We start from the raw sequence: 17,728 nt of genomic DNA, 5'->3' as shown, positions 1-17,728 counted from the left end.
AAGCTCGGTTTCTACAGGGGAAGCCAGGCTGTTTTGGGGGAGCACATAGTACTCTGTCTTTTTGCTGCTGCTGCTAATTTTTGTGAGCACCATAGAATACAGTAGAAAATTGAAACTGTGTGAAAGATCAACAAATCAGTGTAGAATGTCACGCAGCAACATCTGTTAACTTTGGCTCTATCTCATATCCTCCTGACCCCTCCTTTTCCAGCCACAAGTCTCCTGTTTTGTGAGAGCTCGGAGTGATAGGGACTTGAAGCGGGGGGGAAATGTCTAGCTGTTTCTCAGTGGTCTGAAGGGCTTGCAAAAGTACCATCTGGAATGAAAATTTTATGTTTGTGTGTTTCTATATTTTTAGTTATGAAACAAACGGGAATTTGCTGAATAAATTAATTGTATTGCACTGTAAAAGTCTATCTTGAGAGCCATTATGTATAGGCGCTTACAAAGCCTGCAGAGAGAAATGAAAGTGGCTTCCCTTTCTAATTAAGGCTTTCAGGAAATCATTGATTACAGAATCAAATAGGGTTGCTCAGAGACATTTGTTTGATATTACTTCTGATAAAGGAAATTTTTACCTAATAATAATTTTATTGGTGACACTGGAAGCAGCTGCACTCTCTAATGGTAAGCCTGCCTTCAATAAAACTTTCCCCTTTCCTTCCTACCTTGTCCAAACAGTTATAGCTAATGAAACATTACTTCCAAACTGTAGATCCCAGTAAAAAAATTAAATCATGAAGAAATGAGTGATATAGTAGACAGTATGTTCTTAATGGGATGGTTTTTGTCTGGACCAGGTTAATGGTATAAGCTTGTTCTTGCATTGCATTTAAAAAAAGTCAAAACAAAACCTTGACTTGGTATGTAGAAATGTTTGTTGTTTTTTTTTTTTTTTTTTTTAACAGGGTCAGCATATTTCACTAGCTCCTATTCAAAAGCTAGAGGAAGCTTTGTATGAGTATCAGCCTCTGCAAGTGGAGACATATGGACCACAAGTTCCAGAGCTTGAAATGCTGGGAAGGCTGGGGTAAGTAACACAGCAAGTTTTAATTCCCATTTCATGGTATTATAACTGGGACTGTTACCATCTTCAGTTTGCCAGCACGTAGGGATTTTTTTTTCTTCCCTTTTTTTTTTTTAAGGATCTTAACGAAATATTAGACTTCCTGCCCAACCAACATTTTGTTTGGGTGGATAAGCTGAAATTTTTGGTCCTCTAGCCTTTATAGATCTATTGAGAGCTGGACTGGATTGCATTAGTGTTTTTAAGGTTGTCCTTGGCAGTCGTAGTGAAGTAGCTGTTCATTTTCAGTTGCACGGTATTAAAAAATAAATAAATAAAAATCTGGGGCTTAATTTACCCAGCTGTAAGCCAGTAAAAATATTAAAGTTGGGCTGTTTGCCATGGAAAAGGGTAGATTTACTTGTCGACTGCTGTCTACAGTCAAACTGCGTTTGTGAGAAATGAAGCACAGAGCTTAACTTTGTCAAAAAATATAATACAGGGCTGGTCCAGCAGCTTGGCGGCATCGTGGTGTGCAGCCATGTTTGGAAAGGAGTTTGGGAGCCTGCTGTGCCTGGGTAATGGAGGCTGGGAAGTCCAAAAGTGACGTGTCTGCTCTCTGGAGACGCGTTTGTAGCTGAAACGCCACCTGAAAACGTGTAGCTACTGCGATAGTGAGCGTCACCCAACTCGTCGTGGCCTAACTTTCAAGGTCACCAGCACTTAGAGTGGCTGTAAAATTACGTGGCAGAGTGAATGTGCAGACTGGCAAGGCAAGAAAGAGTTTGAAAAATAACAGTTTACGTTTGACTGTGCAATATGGGAAAACTGAAGCCACAAAGTACTGAACAAAGTTGAGACACTTTAGTGTGCAGTTTCAGAGACCACCGAAATCCAAACAGGAATCCCATCTAGTTCACTGGCACAGGAGGAATTGTTTCTCATCCAGAAAATGATAGAGGTAGATAGGCTTTTTTTAAGTAAATAAGCAACCTAACGGTGCTTCAGAAAATTCGAGGCTGTCTGGAATTGAGGTTGTCTCCATTTTTATTGTTTTTGTGTCCTCCTGATGCCTGTAATTTTTATTATCTGATATGAAGCTTCTGAGATCAAATATTAATTAGCAGTTTAAACTTGGGCAGGGCCAGACTCAGCCTTCACCACCTGTTTGGATGGAGTGCAGCTGTGAGGGACCTCCACTGTGAGGGCAGCTTTGAGGCCCTCTCAGCCCTAAGCCTCATCACAAATGAAAATGCTTGGGAGGAAAAAAAAGATGACTTGTGTAGGGAGGACTCCCGGTCCCTGTCCCTTTGCATGTGCCCCCGTAAGGTGAGTGCTGGTATCCAGATCCAGCAGGAACCCTGTGCTATCCATGTCCATCCCATCTAACCACATGTGACGCTGGTTTGAAGGCAACCCAACACCTTGCCAAACAAAATCCTTTAAATACTGCCGTTGCGTTGTGACGTCTGTGTGCGAGTGTATTTGGAGCAGGGTTTGCAAACAACACTCAGTCTTTTCTTGGAGACATCTTGACACATGCGTCATTTTACTCCTCCAAGCACGAACGGCCAGGGTTGTTTGGCTTGGCTCTGGAGGTGATGAAAGAGTTAAGAGCGGCAGGGGTGCTGGGTGGCTGTGGTAGCAAGGGGAGGTGCGTGGGTGGGTTGGTGGTACCCACCAGAAGAGTTCTTCTGAGTCCTGAGGCTGTTTGCAATTCCAAAACAAATACATCGATGTTGTGGGTTCCCAGCCAGCACAACTCTAACCCTATTCCATGGGGTGTCTGAAATACCTTAAACCATGCAAGGCTATTCGTTTATATATTTGTGTTTCTGTGTTTATATGAACTCATGTGCATTTCCTGTTGATGATGAATGCTTAACTAATGCGCCTCAGTCCCTGCTTTGGGTTTTTTCAGGCAGCTGCATACAGCTGCCTGGGTGAGGCAGAAGAGCTGGGCACAATGTTATCCACTCCTGCTAAAGATTTTTGGTTTCCTCTTCATTTGGACTCATATAAGGACAGGTTAAAGCTAAGTTTATTAAAATTTTTTGTTTGTTTGTTTCTGCCTCTTTTCATGTTCTTGTTAACAATTTCGCAGTCTGGCTATTTTTGGCTGCTAAATAGTTCCCTCAAATGGGCAGGCTGTTATCGTCTGAGTTTCTGGAGCCAGAATTATTGCAAAGACAGTGCCAACCTGGAGACTTTGAATTCACTTCTGGTAGTACAATTTATTGACTTTTTTTAAAAGACACAGTTTATTATCCTCAAAACACTCAGCAGAATGGGCTTTTTGAATGTTTACATCTTAACCTCTTACCTTCTGCAAGAGTCACGTTAGGTTTCAGCATCAGTGTTGCTTTTCTTTCTTAGTAAACTGCTGTAATGAAGGAGACAGCTGGCAAGAAGGTTGCTAGAAAAGAGCAAGAAAAAGGGTGAGTCCTTAAGGGATCATTTAGGATGTTTGGTAGGGATCTTTTATAATTAAAAAAAAATTGCTTTTTAAGATGACTTGTATTATTTGCTCATTAGGCTTTACAAAAAACTTTGCGTGCAGTCCAGTAAACTTGATTCTGCATCCTCCCACTGCTCTCCGTATGGATTTTGCGTGTTTTGCAAAAAAGGAAATTTATGTTCAAACTTTTTTTAGAAATTTGTTTTCAGTTTCTCTTGGGGCTGTAAATTTTCTTTTTCCTGTGTACTGTAGAAAAGCATTACCATCCTTACGATGCATTTTTTGCTATTGTGTTGGAAGTCTGTGAATAGTGAAGAAATAGACTTCCTCCTCTCCCCCCCCCCCCCCCCCCCCCCCCCCCCCCGCCCCATGATTAGTATAATGTGTAGGGATTTCTGTCCTTCAGGGCCCCCCTCCCCAATTTTTTTAATGGAGGAAAATTATTTTGAAGTAATGAAATGTAGGCAATAATCCTGAATTACATGGCTTTCTGGGAGCAATATGTATTAGACTAACTTGTAGACAGTATTTAACCTTCTGGCAGGGGGAGTGAAGCTTTCTCAGAGCCAGCCTCTGATAGAGGTTCCCTTGACTACATGTCTCTGGGGTTCCTGCAAGGAAGTCTCCTGAAGTGGCTGATAGTCCTGTGAATACATACCGAACATGCCAGGTTGGTGATGGTTTGAGGTGGGTGGCAAAGGTGACTTCGGGTGTTCAGCCTGTGAGGCCAGCTCATGTCTGTCTCGGCTGTCAAATGGAAATGGGACTTGGGAGGAAGCAGGGGAGAAGACATATATGAGAGCGTCTCCCAAACCTGTGGTGTTGTCCTTGGAGAAAAGCGGGGTCTTGGATCACTGTAGTGTACCCGTCCTGGAGGCAGACTCTATAGCTGCTTATCCCTCCATGATGACTGATAGTCCTGGGTCTGTGCAAATTGGTCACTATAAATTACTGCAGTGATCAGTGACGTGCATTGAGAAATTGTTGGTTTCTGGGTGGAGTTGAAGGCAACCTGCTGATGGGAGTTGTGTTCAGAGAGCCCTGTCTTATCCCTACTAGCCCTACTAGCACTTCTGTGGTCACCAGAAACAGGTTGGTGTAGTTTGAGTAAAGTGGGGAGTGTCATCTTTTGGTTCAAATCAGTGCAAACCTGTTGAACTCCAAAGTCATTGCAAGGCTGCGTGACCTACCGTGGCTTTCGGGGAGAGGAGGTGTGTGGTTCAGAGAGAGAACATGAGTGCCTGGATGCTTGGACACTCACTTCCATTACTTTACTTTGAGGTTTTATTAGAGGGATAAAAAAGGCCTGTCTTTTTTTTTTCCTTTCTTTCTTTTTTTTGTTCTTTTTTTTCTTCTAATCTTTTAGCAGAGCATACTGAATTTGAGTGGTTGGAGGTCTGAGTTTTTCTTACTGCAAAACAAAAGAAATGAAAAATATAACAAACTCTGACATGCCAAGTAGTGAAAGACCAAAACAGGATGGGGATGGAAATTAGTTTGTTGTTTTAAAAATGTAAGTTTGTTATGTAGTTTTGATTAAAAAAAAAAAAAAAAAACAACCAAACAAAAAACCCCTGAGGATCAAAATGATGTTTGTTTGAGGTCCTGAAAAATGTAAAGACATTCTTGGCATTAATTTTAAGTATGTACAGCTAGCAGGAGCGGCCACACAGCATTCTCACACCAAGTATTTACAGCTGTGGAAGACCCATACACAAGCTACTTAAACTGACTATAAATCGAAAATCTGCTTATGTGATTAACATTTTGGGTAAAGATGTGTGAACTTCATGTCTCAAAGTTTAGAAACAGTCTCTTGTAATCCGAAGTGGATTGTACTTTTAACACAGCGCTAGTCCTATTCTTGCCGTTCTCACAAAATAGAGGTAATTTACGAGTAAGATTAAAAATTTCTGTTTGCACTCCACTTAAAAATTCTCTGCCTTAAAAAAGAACTTTTGTGCAGACCTTGTAATCAAGTCAAGCCTGGGCTGCTTAAAATAAAATTGTGTTTGCCTACTTAACTTTGTCTGGAGAGATACATCCTGAATATATACATGTGTATAGAAAAAATCAAGTTTGCTCCAAAAATCTTTGCTTTTCTTTAGGGAAAAATGTGACTTCCCTTTCATCTATCAACTTGTTTTCATGTATAACCACATTGTTAGGAGCACTCCAGTTAATTAGTGTTTTGTTTAAATATGATGCAAAAATAAAGTTCAATGGTGACCACTAATCTAATGAGGATAGGTAATAAACTTTGATAATTTGAAAGTTAAATCTAAGCAAAATGTCATTTTAAGAGTTGAGGGTAAGTACTGAAGTAAAATCGGAGTGCTGTGGAAGTCTGTGCATACAATGAATGTGTTTTAGCCCACTGCGCTTTTTATAGCAAACAACTGGATTGATTAATTCCTTTTTTTCTGTAGTGTAGGACAGCTCAGTCATTTTAAATTTCGAATTAAGATGAGGAGATTGGATTTTATCTGTTAGAACTTTTGTTAGCGTTTAATTTTTAACCTTCATTTCAAGTGGAAAATTTCTGCATATTTCTTTGTTGTACAGTGTTGTAGTGTAATTTGAAACACATGTAGAGTCCTGGCACTTAATCTAGAAATGACTCGTATAACTTCTTTGCTGTCAGTCATAGGGATTTTTTTTTTTTTTTTTTTGAGTGAGGCAATAGCAAGGATGCTCTCCAAACTACTCTTAAACCGTAGTCGATCTGGTCTTTGGCCGGATTAGTTTTTGCTAAGACCCTGTCAGTGTCTATGTTGGGTTCAAGACAGTGAAATAACTGAGAATTGATTTTGAATGGGTGACAGGACTGCTGGGCTTTAAAAGTTGTAGCAGGTGATTTTTCACATCTGCTCTCTTTGTCATTGGGGTATGCAGATATTTCTTGAATCTTGGAAAAGGAGAAAAGCCACAAATGAAGGGCTTATTTGATCTGCTTTGGCCCATTGATTTTGAACACTGAATTCATTCTACTCCCTTGAATAGAATGTAGTTTCTCAATAAGCTCAGTAGTCAGAGTCAAAAGATTGAGTAAGAGCAAGGAAAGCTTGTCTTGCTTTGGAGAACATGTAGAGGGCTGCACTCCTTCTTGCAGGAATTCTCTTGGCTACCAAGGCATATGGTCTGAATTTCCCAGTGTCTCCTGTTGCAGAGCCTGATCCTCAGTAGAAGGATTTGTCAGCTGCAATGCATTTTGAATCAGGCACCTAATGAATGAGAACTGGCAGGTAAGAAGTGATTATTGCTTCAAAGGCACAGCTACATTTGCATACAGCCTTTTAAAGAAGTATTTTTTCCTTCATTTTATCACAAATAGTTGAATAAAAACGTGTGAATGACAATTGAAGTGCTAGGTGGGTACACTTTTTTGGAATAGTGAATACGACCAAGTGTGCTGTCTTTTTCAAGAGAGGATGGAACAAGGAAACAGAACTGTGTGTAACCATCTTAATTTGGTTTGATGTAGAAACTGTCTTATATTGCTTTAGCGTACTACAGAAATCCTACAGGTTTTGTTGTAGGATTTTGGAAGGATGCAAATTTAATATAGAGGAGGTAGATCAGCACCAATTTTTCCAGCTGAATGGAAGTTGAGGAAAGGAGTGCAGCCTTTAGTAAGTCTGAAATCTTACTGTTTAAGAAATCAGCTTTCTGGCAAAAATGTCTATGAACATTTCAAACGACACCCTGTAGTATATGGTGTTTTGTATGGAGCTCTTCTGTCAAGATCATTAGCAATTGAATATATTAAAAGTGGACTGCTTATGAAATGGAGAGTTTTGCTTCCTGCCCGCCCACCTGTGGGTATAGTGTGGGTTCTGTAACTGTAAAAGGTCTCGGGAGGGTTATAAAAGCAGAGAATATGGAAAATATATAAAGAAACAAAGAAGGAAGCCTGCATACACCATGTAGTTTCTTATATGTAAAGTTGGCTGTAGTTGTATATGTACCACTAAATTAACCTCAAAAACTGGCCATGACAGCAGAATGTCCATAGTAATTGTTTTTGTTGGCATTTGGCTTCAAAATTAACTCATCGATCTAACACGAGTCTCTGTACTCAGAATACTGGTCTGGTAATGTTTTTTTACTTTTTCATGCAATCATGGAAAAAATATGTTTCTGCTCGAAGCAGTTGTCAAACAAGCTTCTTTCATCGACAATCAGACACAGGGCAGCTGAGTAAGGCTGTTTAGTCTAGAATAAATACTCGAGAGATTACAAGGTCGCTGTAGGAAATGTAATTATACCATTTATTCCAGAATAGTCTTTTTGTAGCGTGGGCTTGCAGAATACTAAATCATGCATTTATTAAAATACATATAATATGAAGAAAAAAAAATCGGAGTCTTAACATAAGGAATGGAGAATAGTCTGGCAAACTGTACTGCAGGATTAACCAGTAAATATTTAAAATTTCTTCAAAAAATCAGGATGGTAATATTGGCTTTATTATTGAAAATTGGTAGGAGGCAAACCCTGAACTGTCTCTGCAGGTGTAGAGGCAATGCTACTAAGTAGGCAGCTGAAACACTATCAGGCAAAGCTGTCTGCTGATGGATTATAATGTGGCAGGAGGCATCCAGCAATTGTGTGGGCCAAATGCCCTGTTTTCTGCACTCTTTTGTGTCTCACCAAATGAAAGCCTTGTTACTACCAGCCACTTAAAAATATCTGATCGTCTGTGACAGTTCTTATCCGTTACTGAAAGCATTTCTCGGCTTTCATCCTTCCCTTCATCCCCTGCATTGATATAACTATTGATGTATGGTTCTCCTGTGACTTTATATGTCCATAGACTTTACTCCTTAGTTGTCCTTCATCAGCTTAGAAAAATATATTTTTGTAGAAGTTAAGTTTTAGATCTTCTGTTGCTTCTCTGAAATTATGTGGTAAGTTTGAGGTCAGTAGCTTTTGTGCTCAGTGTTTTCTTTACTTTTTCTCCCCGCTTCCTTGCTTCTCCTGCACTCCATTGTATTGCCCTTTTTGAGTTTTTCTCTGACTCCTCAGCCAGAGGTATAATTGCATTGGGAATTGTGTAGTTGCCACAAGAAAAACGATATGTTTTGCATGTGCAGGAGTGATCTTTCCTGCTTATCTCTCACTTTAGCAACAGAAGGGCCTCAGTGTCCTCTGCTTTTGTAGTTCTTCCCAGGACAGAGCCCCAAAATGCTTTCTTTAAGCCCAGTGTTAGACTACAGAGGCAGGAACACCTTAGCGATGAGGAGCAAAGTCTGTCCGATGACCATCGTGGAGAATATGGGAGCTCATTGAGGACCACCGCTGAGAGGAAGAGCTCCTCCTCTTGATCAACATCTGAGCATCACTCATGCTTTGTACTTGGCTGTAAGGAGGCAGAGAGATGTCATGACAAGGAGTTGCTCTGGGGCAGTCTAGGCAAACACTGTCATGGTTTTCTGAAGGGTCTGTTTGGGTGGACTAATCTTTTAAATCATTTATTTAGTCTCAGATGTAGTTGAAGTAGAAAGGTGAGGAGCATCCTTGTTTTGAATTTACCCTCTAAGGCATTTCTAAAATTCCATTGTAATAAAAATACAAGAAGGAGATCCGAAAAGGGGAAGAGAGAGTGGCTTCCTAGACTATTCAACACTGTTTTTTCAAGAAGGGGGAGTTATGTATAATGAAAAAATTTAGACTGAGGGGGACAGCCAGCAAAATAGACCCCGAAGAGGAAAATAAAGCCAGAAATGATGCATCTTCTTGACTCTGGCACTGACAAACATAGTCGTAAAGCAGCCTTCCAAATGAAAATTGTTTGTTCGGGTATCAAATAGCTGAAAAGGTGAATTACAAGTATCCTAAAATGGCAGAGGGAAGCTTTGTGCAGCTTATCAAGCTGTTGCTCATGATTCTTTAACCCCCTTCAGAGAGCTTTGTTGCAGCTTTATTCTCGATGAGAAATACTTTTCTCACAGTGATCAGGAGTCAACAGTGTTTAAAGCTTCTCTGAAGAGTGCTAAGTGGTAGGAGTGAGGGATCTCTTCCCAGAGGAGCACGCCATTTGCCAAAGTCAGTAATTCCATTCATGAATTTGACCTTATATATGTAACTGATCTCATACCTGATATGATGGATGGCAAGATTTTTAAGGGTTGGATCTGGTAGTCTCTGTTTTCTTATTTTGATGATGACCCTGATGTCCCCCAGATTAATCACACTGGAGGAGCTTTTTGGAAAAGTGGAAGCGGAGGACTTTCCTTAATGGTATCTGATCACATGTGTTCACGTCTTTATTTTTTCTAGTTTCCTTTAAAAAAAAATAATCCAAGTCTTGCACACCCACAAGAATTGGAGTTTATACCTCCTTCCATTCCAGTAGCTTGTGCATCTGTTCACTGATTGCAGTCACACTTTGTGGAGTGGCAGAGATTTTAGGGGTAATTAAGACCCTAGCTGCTGCATGAAGAAGAGTGGTTGGATATGGAAGGGGACCCTAAAAGTACCTTGACTGACAGAAAAGGCTTTCTGGTAAGCTTATAACTTATTAACCACCAGAGAAGCTGCATGGGAGTGAGATACCTCATACATGTCCTAACTGCCTGAGAAAAGCTTCAGTTGGAGCTTGCAAGCACCCGCAAGACTAAGCCGTGAGAAGCCAGGCTGCGTTATGGTTCTGGTGCTTATGGCACTACTTAAAAAGAAAGGAGAGGAAAACTGAAGCTCTTTTGATGTTGGAAATTGGAAGATGTCCAAGGACAGGTAAAAGATTATTAGCTCAGGTGCGTTTTGTAGTTAGAGACTCATGTATGTTGGGTCAAGGGGGCAAAACAGGAGCCCAAGCCTTTTAAAAACAAACAAACAAAATCCAAAAGAACACTGTTCTTCAGTTTGTGTGTTCTGGACACCTTTTATTCATCATGAACACTAATGACATGAGGTGCTTTTAATTCAGAGTCTCTGAAATGCCAGGATGGGGGTATAATCAATGAGTTCTCTACATACTGGTCATTTATAAGCATCTAGTGCTCTCATTTCACATCAGCCTCTGTATCAAATGGGTGAGATGTTTCTCGGTTGCTTGACACCCACAATAAGGTTGCTGGCGATGCCGAAGCTGGCTTGCGGTGCTGTCTGCACAGTGCTTTGCCGCAGCCAGTACACCCCACGGCAAGGCCAGTGGACCTGTCCATTTACACACGCAGAGCGTGCGGTGGCACCCGCTTGAGCTGGGAAAGGGAGGACTGGCCCCCGAACGGACAGTGGTCTTGTGAAGATTGGTGGCACTAAACCTACAGCTACAGAGGCAACTATTAATTCAGCATTTTTAAAAATATGCCCTTTTTTCTCCCTTGGGTTAGGGAGATAATATGTGTTTTGTATCGTCATCATTTAGGTTTGGAGCACAAGCCTTATGAGGAGCGGCTGAGGGAGCTGGGGTTGTTCAGCCTGGAGAAAAGGAGGCTGAGGGGAGACCTTATCGCTCTCTACAACTACCTGAAAGGAGGTTGTCGAGAGGTGGGGGTTGGTCTCTTCTTGCAGTTAACAAGTGATAGGACAAGAGGAAAATGGCCTCAAGTTGCTCCAGGGAGGTTTAGATTGGATATTAGGAAAAATTTCTTCATGGAAAGGGTGGTCAAGCACTGGAACTGGCTGCCCAGAGAGGTCGTGGAGTCACCATCCCTGGGAGGAGTTCAAAAAACATGTAGATGTGGTACTTTGGGACATGGTTTAGTAGGCATGGAGGTGTTGGGTTGATGGTTGGACTAGATGATCTTAGAGGTCTTTTCCAACCTAAATGATTGTATGATTCTATGCTCTATGGCTTTGATGATTTGGGGGGGGGCAAGTGAGGCTACTTACAGAGGGTTGAGGAAAGTGCCTGCAGTTAAGTTGGTTGGCTGGAGATTATATATACCCATTTAGGAACTGATTTTCATGGCTTTGGTTTTAAAGCCTTGCTAACGGTTAGTTGAAAACTGTTCTAGGTAAACACCTGTGTAGTGCCAGGCTTCCAGAAAGAATTGAGTTGTTCACTTCTCTCTCTTCCAAATTGGGGCGTTTGAGTTAGGCCACATTTCTAATAACAAAACAAGAGTTTGAACATAATCTGACTTCACAGATGAGCTATTGCTCAGGCTTGAAGGTAACGCCACCATATTTTTGTTTCTTTACCTAACTGGTATTAAATGTAAAAACATAAATCCTTTTCAGTGGGAGAGGAGAAGGGGAGATGGTTTTCATTTGGCATAATTTCCTGTGAGACGTAGTTCTAAACAAGGCCCATATTTACACAAGACAACACAGTTTTACATGTACTAGTATATCCAGCACATTTTAAAATTGTTTAGCCAGCCCCAGGTATTAAATACCTTCACAATAAATGTGTTTAATAAAAGTAGATGAAGTTTGAAATAATTTTTGAATAATTTTACAGTAGAAACACCAGTTAAATCAACCCCATTGCAGTAATAAATGTCACAAAAACAATTAATTATACTTGCTTGCCACTGCAAAATCAATTGTGTAACTGTTCTTCTAAAACTGACTTTTACATTACTAAATCCTAAACACTACACTTCTGTAACTTGTCAGAATCAGGTTTTGGTTAATAGATATTTTCAGTGATGTAATGGGAACTTCTGGCACGGAGTCAGAATATAATGGACTGTGATTAATGTTTTAATAAGCAGTTTTCTTCTACTTATGATGCAGCAGTGAAATGGTTTCCTGCTTAGATTGATAGAACAGCAGGTGTGCGTACATACTTTTTTCTTTAAGTAAGAATAAGTTTTTCAATTCTTCTGCTTGAAAATATTTAATGTTTTTCCTCGAGTCAAACGCTGCTGATTTGGGGTTTTCAGTTTGTTTGTTTTAAATCCAGCTATTGCCGATATTTGTCATTTGGAAGCGGAGGGTGCTATGGAAACCTTTTCAGTACTTAAAATAATTGCTTTGCAAAAGAGGAAACTCATTAGTTTAAAAAATAGTTTTGATATATTGATGTTTTATTCAGTGAAAGGATTTGTTTAAAAATAGTGTTAGAGTAATTCAAAAGTGTGTGAGAACAAAGTACAGCGTTGAAAATATTAGCAGGTTAGATTTATTATTTAAGTTGATGTAATACACTTGCTACATGCTTGGTTACTTTTGTACTGGAAGTGGTTGTGTTTTTCTATATTTTAAATATTTCTACCAAAAAAAAAGGTTTATTTTAGTCACTCTTTTTAATGACCCATCGATCCAGATTTGTTGCAGGGATAGGTTTTTTGCTTAGGGATGCAGCCAGCTGCTGTCCTGATGGAGAGGTGGTATTTCTTCTAATATGCTGCTTAAGGTGAGCACATTCTCTACGCTCTTAACACCCTGCTAACACCAGGTGGTGGTTGCTGACTCCCTCTTGGTTATTCCTCTGCGTAACTGCAGAGCTACCTTCTGTTGAAAACAAAGCAGTGTCTTTTCTTTCCTTCTCCTCCGACCTTGTAGGCTGGGCAGTAGCAATGCACGTACCTGTGAGGGGGAGAGAGGCAAACCCTGTAGAAAGTGAAGGTCCCATGTCTTGGCTGTTGCTGGCATTAGTCTACTAGGCATGTATCCAAGCACCTCTGCTCAGTCATTATGAAAAGTCAGGTGAGCCTTTCTGGAAGGATAGAAAAGGTGCTGTGGTCCTGGCTCCAATGCAGGTACTCTTCTCTCTTCTCTGGAGTCTGCTGACATTAATAGAGATTCAAGGTAGCAGGTAGTTTCTCCATCTGTTTGTTCTTTCCCCTAAACCTGGGGATCTTACTGACTCCTCTGTTCGCAGGAGCGTCAACCCATGCTTTAGTTTTTCCATAAATTTGGAAAAAATGCAGATATCGGCATACTCGTGTTTTGAATATTTATTGAGAATTTCCCAAACAACCCTATACCATGGTTTTATGCCAACTCTGTACTGGGGTTGCATAGAGAAAGTTACTTGTGTATTTCCTTTATTTGGTACTGCTGCATTTATCTAGTTCTCCCTTAAAAAGATGCAGAAGGTGAGTTCTGGCTGCTATCTTTATTTCCTGACTCTCTTCCAGAATCCATGAGGAAATGCTCATGAATAAAGCCAAAAAAAATCTACACCTCTTCTCCCCTTCCTGTCATTAGAAGGTTCCCTCTCTCCTCCTCCTCTTTTCACATTTAGGCCCTGATGGCTTGGGCAGACTTCTTGCTCTGTGGTCATTGATTCTGTTAATTGTCAAAAAGTATTCCAGAAATGAGAGAGAAGAGGAGGTCTGCGCTCTGAGGCCATCTCAAAACTTGGAAGCATAAAGGCTCTGCTGTTCCAGATTCTCTTCAGCACACAGTTAATTTTGGAATGAAAAGGCCCACAGATACAGAGTCTGCAAACAATCTGAAATATGGAAAGAAAATCTTGCTTTTTTTTTTTTTTTTCCCCCTATTCCATGATGTAGGTGCATCCTGCTTTTTTTTTCCTCACCAGAAGAGAAGCAAGTGTTGTTGGGAAGATGTGAGTTTGGGAGTTTGCTTTCAAGAGCCTGCTGTGAATGAGTGGTACTCTACTTGGAGGAGTCTAGGCCATAGGACCCTCCTCCTTGATCTTTTGGCTTTTGTCTAAGAGCAGTCACTGAAGTAACTATTTCTGTGAGACTGCTCTCTCATTCTTGCTCACCCAGAAGTGATCTGTAGACTTCTTAGGTCTACTGAATTAATTCAATTTTTCCAGTCCTTAAATCTGCTTGGAAAAGCATGGACCAGCAGAAGAACATACAAAACTGGTGTCCAGTTCTACAAAGCATCTGAGCAATTGATGGTGTTGTAACAGCTGGTACTGGCCCTGGAGATGACAGCAGTGATAATTCAGTGCAACTGCCTTCCTCACCATTTTCATGAGGTCTCGCAGCTAACGCCGCCAGACTCATTCCCTGCTTTCTCCTAAGAGCTGTAGGAAGTTCACATGTTCCCTGACTTGTTTTTGGCTCTAGTGTCAAAACATTATTGTGAAAAATTCCCATTGAACTTGCTTGGGTGCTGAGGGCAGCAAGTTTAAAAATAAATAAGGGCTCAACATAAGTCCAGTTCTGCTCCCGGCCCTGGCAGAGGGGATTTGTGGTGGCTTCGGTGGGAGCAGAATTAGACCTACAGAAGTGCCTTTTATGTTCCTACCCTTGGGCAGTATTTGTGGATACTACTTTCTTTTGCAACACAGTGGATGAACTGTGTGTGCTCACAGGCACTTTCATATAATTGAGGAGTGTGCTCGACATGGCTCCGGGATGTTTGCAAATGGAGCAAAGGAATGTGGCTACCTGTATGAAAGCGAGCCGTGGCAGTGGAGCAGTGTGCTAGTGCTGCAGGCTGTTGGTTGGGGTAGTAGCTTGGCTGAGCTAGGAGGTATTTGGCTTTACTGGGAGCTACTGGCTGCTAGCTGACTTTCCTGTATTTCAAAACAGAAATGCTGAAAAACCATCTGAAGCTATCTGCTAAGATCAACTGCCCCTATGTACTACGGTAGCAGGTTTTACAGGCTGTCTGCCCTGAGAATTTAAGGTCAGAAAAGAGATGAAAATCAATGTCTTATCTTTTAATGCTATTTTTATCCTCTTAGAAAAATACTTTGTGAATGGGGATAGCAAATACATGAGATTTCAGTACTCATATATAGGTCTGTTTCATGCCTTCCTCATGCACGTGCGCACCTCATGTTTCTGTGGGAGTAGTGGAGCAGTAATGGAGTTTGATGTGAGTGTCAGCATCTGCCCAGCAGCTCTGCTGAGGGATGGCAGGTAAGTACAGCAGGGCTCTACTCTAGACCTCTGGAGAGGGAGCTGGTTTCCCCACTACGTTGCTGTCTTTTCGTGAGCTTGGGAGGGCTAGTAAGGTCAGATTTCTGAAATCTATGGTAGTTATACATCTAAGCTCCTTAATGGACCTGTCCTTTGATATTTTTTTTCCTTCCTTTGTGTTGTGTGGTTTTTTTTTTTTCCATTGGTGCTTTGGTTCATCATCTGCAAAATGGGATTATCTGTTTTGAAATATCCGTGTTAGGCACTGGGAAATACTTGCTACTTAGAGTAGAGAGGACCTTGCTACTTAGAGTAGAGAGGACCACATAAGCTGGAATGGCTGGGTGGAGGTGATAATACAGGCTACTGGTGTTTTCAAAGAATAGCGCATCCTTTATTTTGAGTTGCTTTGAAGGATGGTTATTTGCAACAAAGCCCAGAGTTTTTGTTGACTCATGACTTTATATGTTGGTTTTATTCAGCATTTTTTTGCCCTTTCTGAGGGCTCTAACAGCTGAAACAGCATCGTCTTGCCACACGGCAGTTTCAGCTGAGTCTGGTGTTTGAAATGGCAACACTGTGAAATGTTTGTGACTTGTTTTTAGAACAGCATTTCAGCTGCCAATTTCCTTAAGAAAGCAAAAACAATATGAAAAGCAAGAAATAAAAATAAAGGAGAGGCTTTAAAAATACTTCTGATGTAAAAAAAAAAAAAACAAGCAAAAACAAACCCCTAAACAAAAAAGGTTCAGAAGACATGCTAAATTTAGCAAAATTTCTAGGAAAAAGACATCGAAATAAGCATGTGTGCTGCTTAAGTCCCTTCACCTTCTTTCCTCCCTCCTTTTCTCCAACCCACATATCAACTTATTGATTATACTTTCTCTTAATGAGTTGTTTCCAAAAATTTTGCTTTTCCTCTGGTAAAAGGTTTGGAGGCTCCCAGAAGAATAGCTGCCACTTGATGAGGGTAAATGTAGGGGGGAATGAGAGCTCCCTAAACCTCTCTGCTTCCTTGCAAAGTGGTGAAGGAACTGCAGTACCATTAATTCTTCAAAGAGGAGGGTAGGACTTAGGGCATCAAGAATAACTGCTTTGAAGGCACGTTCTGTGCACCCAGAAAAGCTGTAATTTCTACTGGAATGATTTTATTGATATATATGTTTGTGTGTGTGCGTGTGCATATGTGTATATGCATACATCATTATATCTAATTTTACATTTACAGTGTAATAACTCCTTGTTGTTGTTGCTGTCGTATTATTAGCTGTTTCTGTAGGCATGTCAATGCATTGATTGTTTTAGCAACTACAGCTGAAGATAGGTGTTTTGCCCCAGAAGAGAGAAGCTACTGCTCAGAGAACTTCTCTGCAGAAAACCAGATTGAATACTGAATAGACAAAGGCAACATTTTCTAGAGCAACTAATTGAATGAAGAGTCTGTCTTGCTAGTTTTAATGAACTGTAGGCTCTGAATTGATTAAAAACACATACTAGCTTATGATAATCAGACTGGAGAAGGAAAGGTGCTGGAAACACGGCGTTGGTGTAAAAGGACGTATCGGCGCATGGGGCGGTGTGTGCTGTTTGGAAAGGTGCTTGCAGAGCTGCAGAAGAAGAGACCGACCATGCAGAGATGGATCGGATCAGATCTGATCCTATCACAGACTCCTCTATAGCCTTTGTTAAATCAGGTAGACTAAAATCCTTAAAGGCAGTTAAGCACCAAAATACCTTTGGTGTTTGGATTCAGTCCATATGTAAATCCTTCTTTTTTTCCTTTTTCCTCCCTGTTCCCCCATTTGATATTACTTTGTGTATGTATCCACCTCCTTAGCTACAGAAGTAACCAGAGCTCATGTTTTCTAAGTTGGCCACCATTATCTCTCTGTTGTTTCCAGTATTAATTAATTTATGTAGTGCGGCGTCTTGTGTGACCTGTGTTCTTTGCTGCTAGCTGCATGACCTTTGCTATTAAGCTGTCTCTAGTTGGAAGAAGTCCGTATGAGTAAGTGCTACAGATTAGCTTGAATAATTTATCTATTTTCCCAGCCCCCTCAGATTTTTTGACAACTGTGCATTTTACAAGGAGTGACTTTTATATTTTCTTTTAAATCGTAGATGAAAGTTGTTGAGTATCACTGGGATAAAATGAGATCCCTGCAGGGAAAATACCTCATCGGATGATGAATCCCCATTTACGCTTATTTCTTGAGATCTATCAGTGTAAATCGTACTTAAATGTCTTTTGGTGTAGCTCCTATGAAACTAATTTGAATGTGGTACTTTAAGAAAAAAAATTACTGCCTGTTTTTTGTTATAAACGTAAAGGTGAGCTTCATCTTTCTTTTCATTGAGGTGAGTCACCGAGGGATGTGTTAGTTCTTGGGGTGAATAAATTTGAGACCAGTGTTGGTTAAACAAATCCATAGGTCAGTATGGAATATATTCAGCAGCAGTGCATTAAATGGACAGAGCGTATAGTGGGAGCTTTTGCACTCTAGTGGGATTAAA

The 17,728-nt window shown here is 40.6% G+C and overlaps 1 protein-coding gene across 1 annotated transcript in view; it reads left to right on the top strand.

Moving 5' to 3' along the window:
• MNAT1 (MNAT1 component of CDK activating kinase) overlaps window positions 1–17,728 on the top strand; it is a 129,086-nt gene that overhangs the window by 88,697 nt on the left and 22,661 nt on the right. Inside the window, exon 7 of the mRNA XM_075503801.1 lies at window positions 909–1,030. Within this exon, the coding sequence (XP_075359916.1) occupies window positions 909–1,030 (122 nt within the window). The remainder of the gene's footprint in view (window positions 1–908; window positions 1,031–17,728) is intronic.

Source organism: Mycteria americana, chromosome 5 (assembly GCF_035582795.1).
Source record: "Mycteria americana isolate JAX WOST 10 ecotype Jacksonville Zoo and Gardens chromosome 5, USCA_MyAme_1.0, whole genome shotgun sequence".
NCBI classification, from domain to species: domain Eukaryota; kingdom Metazoa; phylum Chordata; class Aves; order Ciconiiformes; family Ciconiidae; genus Mycteria; species Mycteria americana.
The sequence above is the reverse complement of the archived record's forward strand: the minus strand, read 5'-3'. Positions and strand labels throughout refer to the sequence as shown.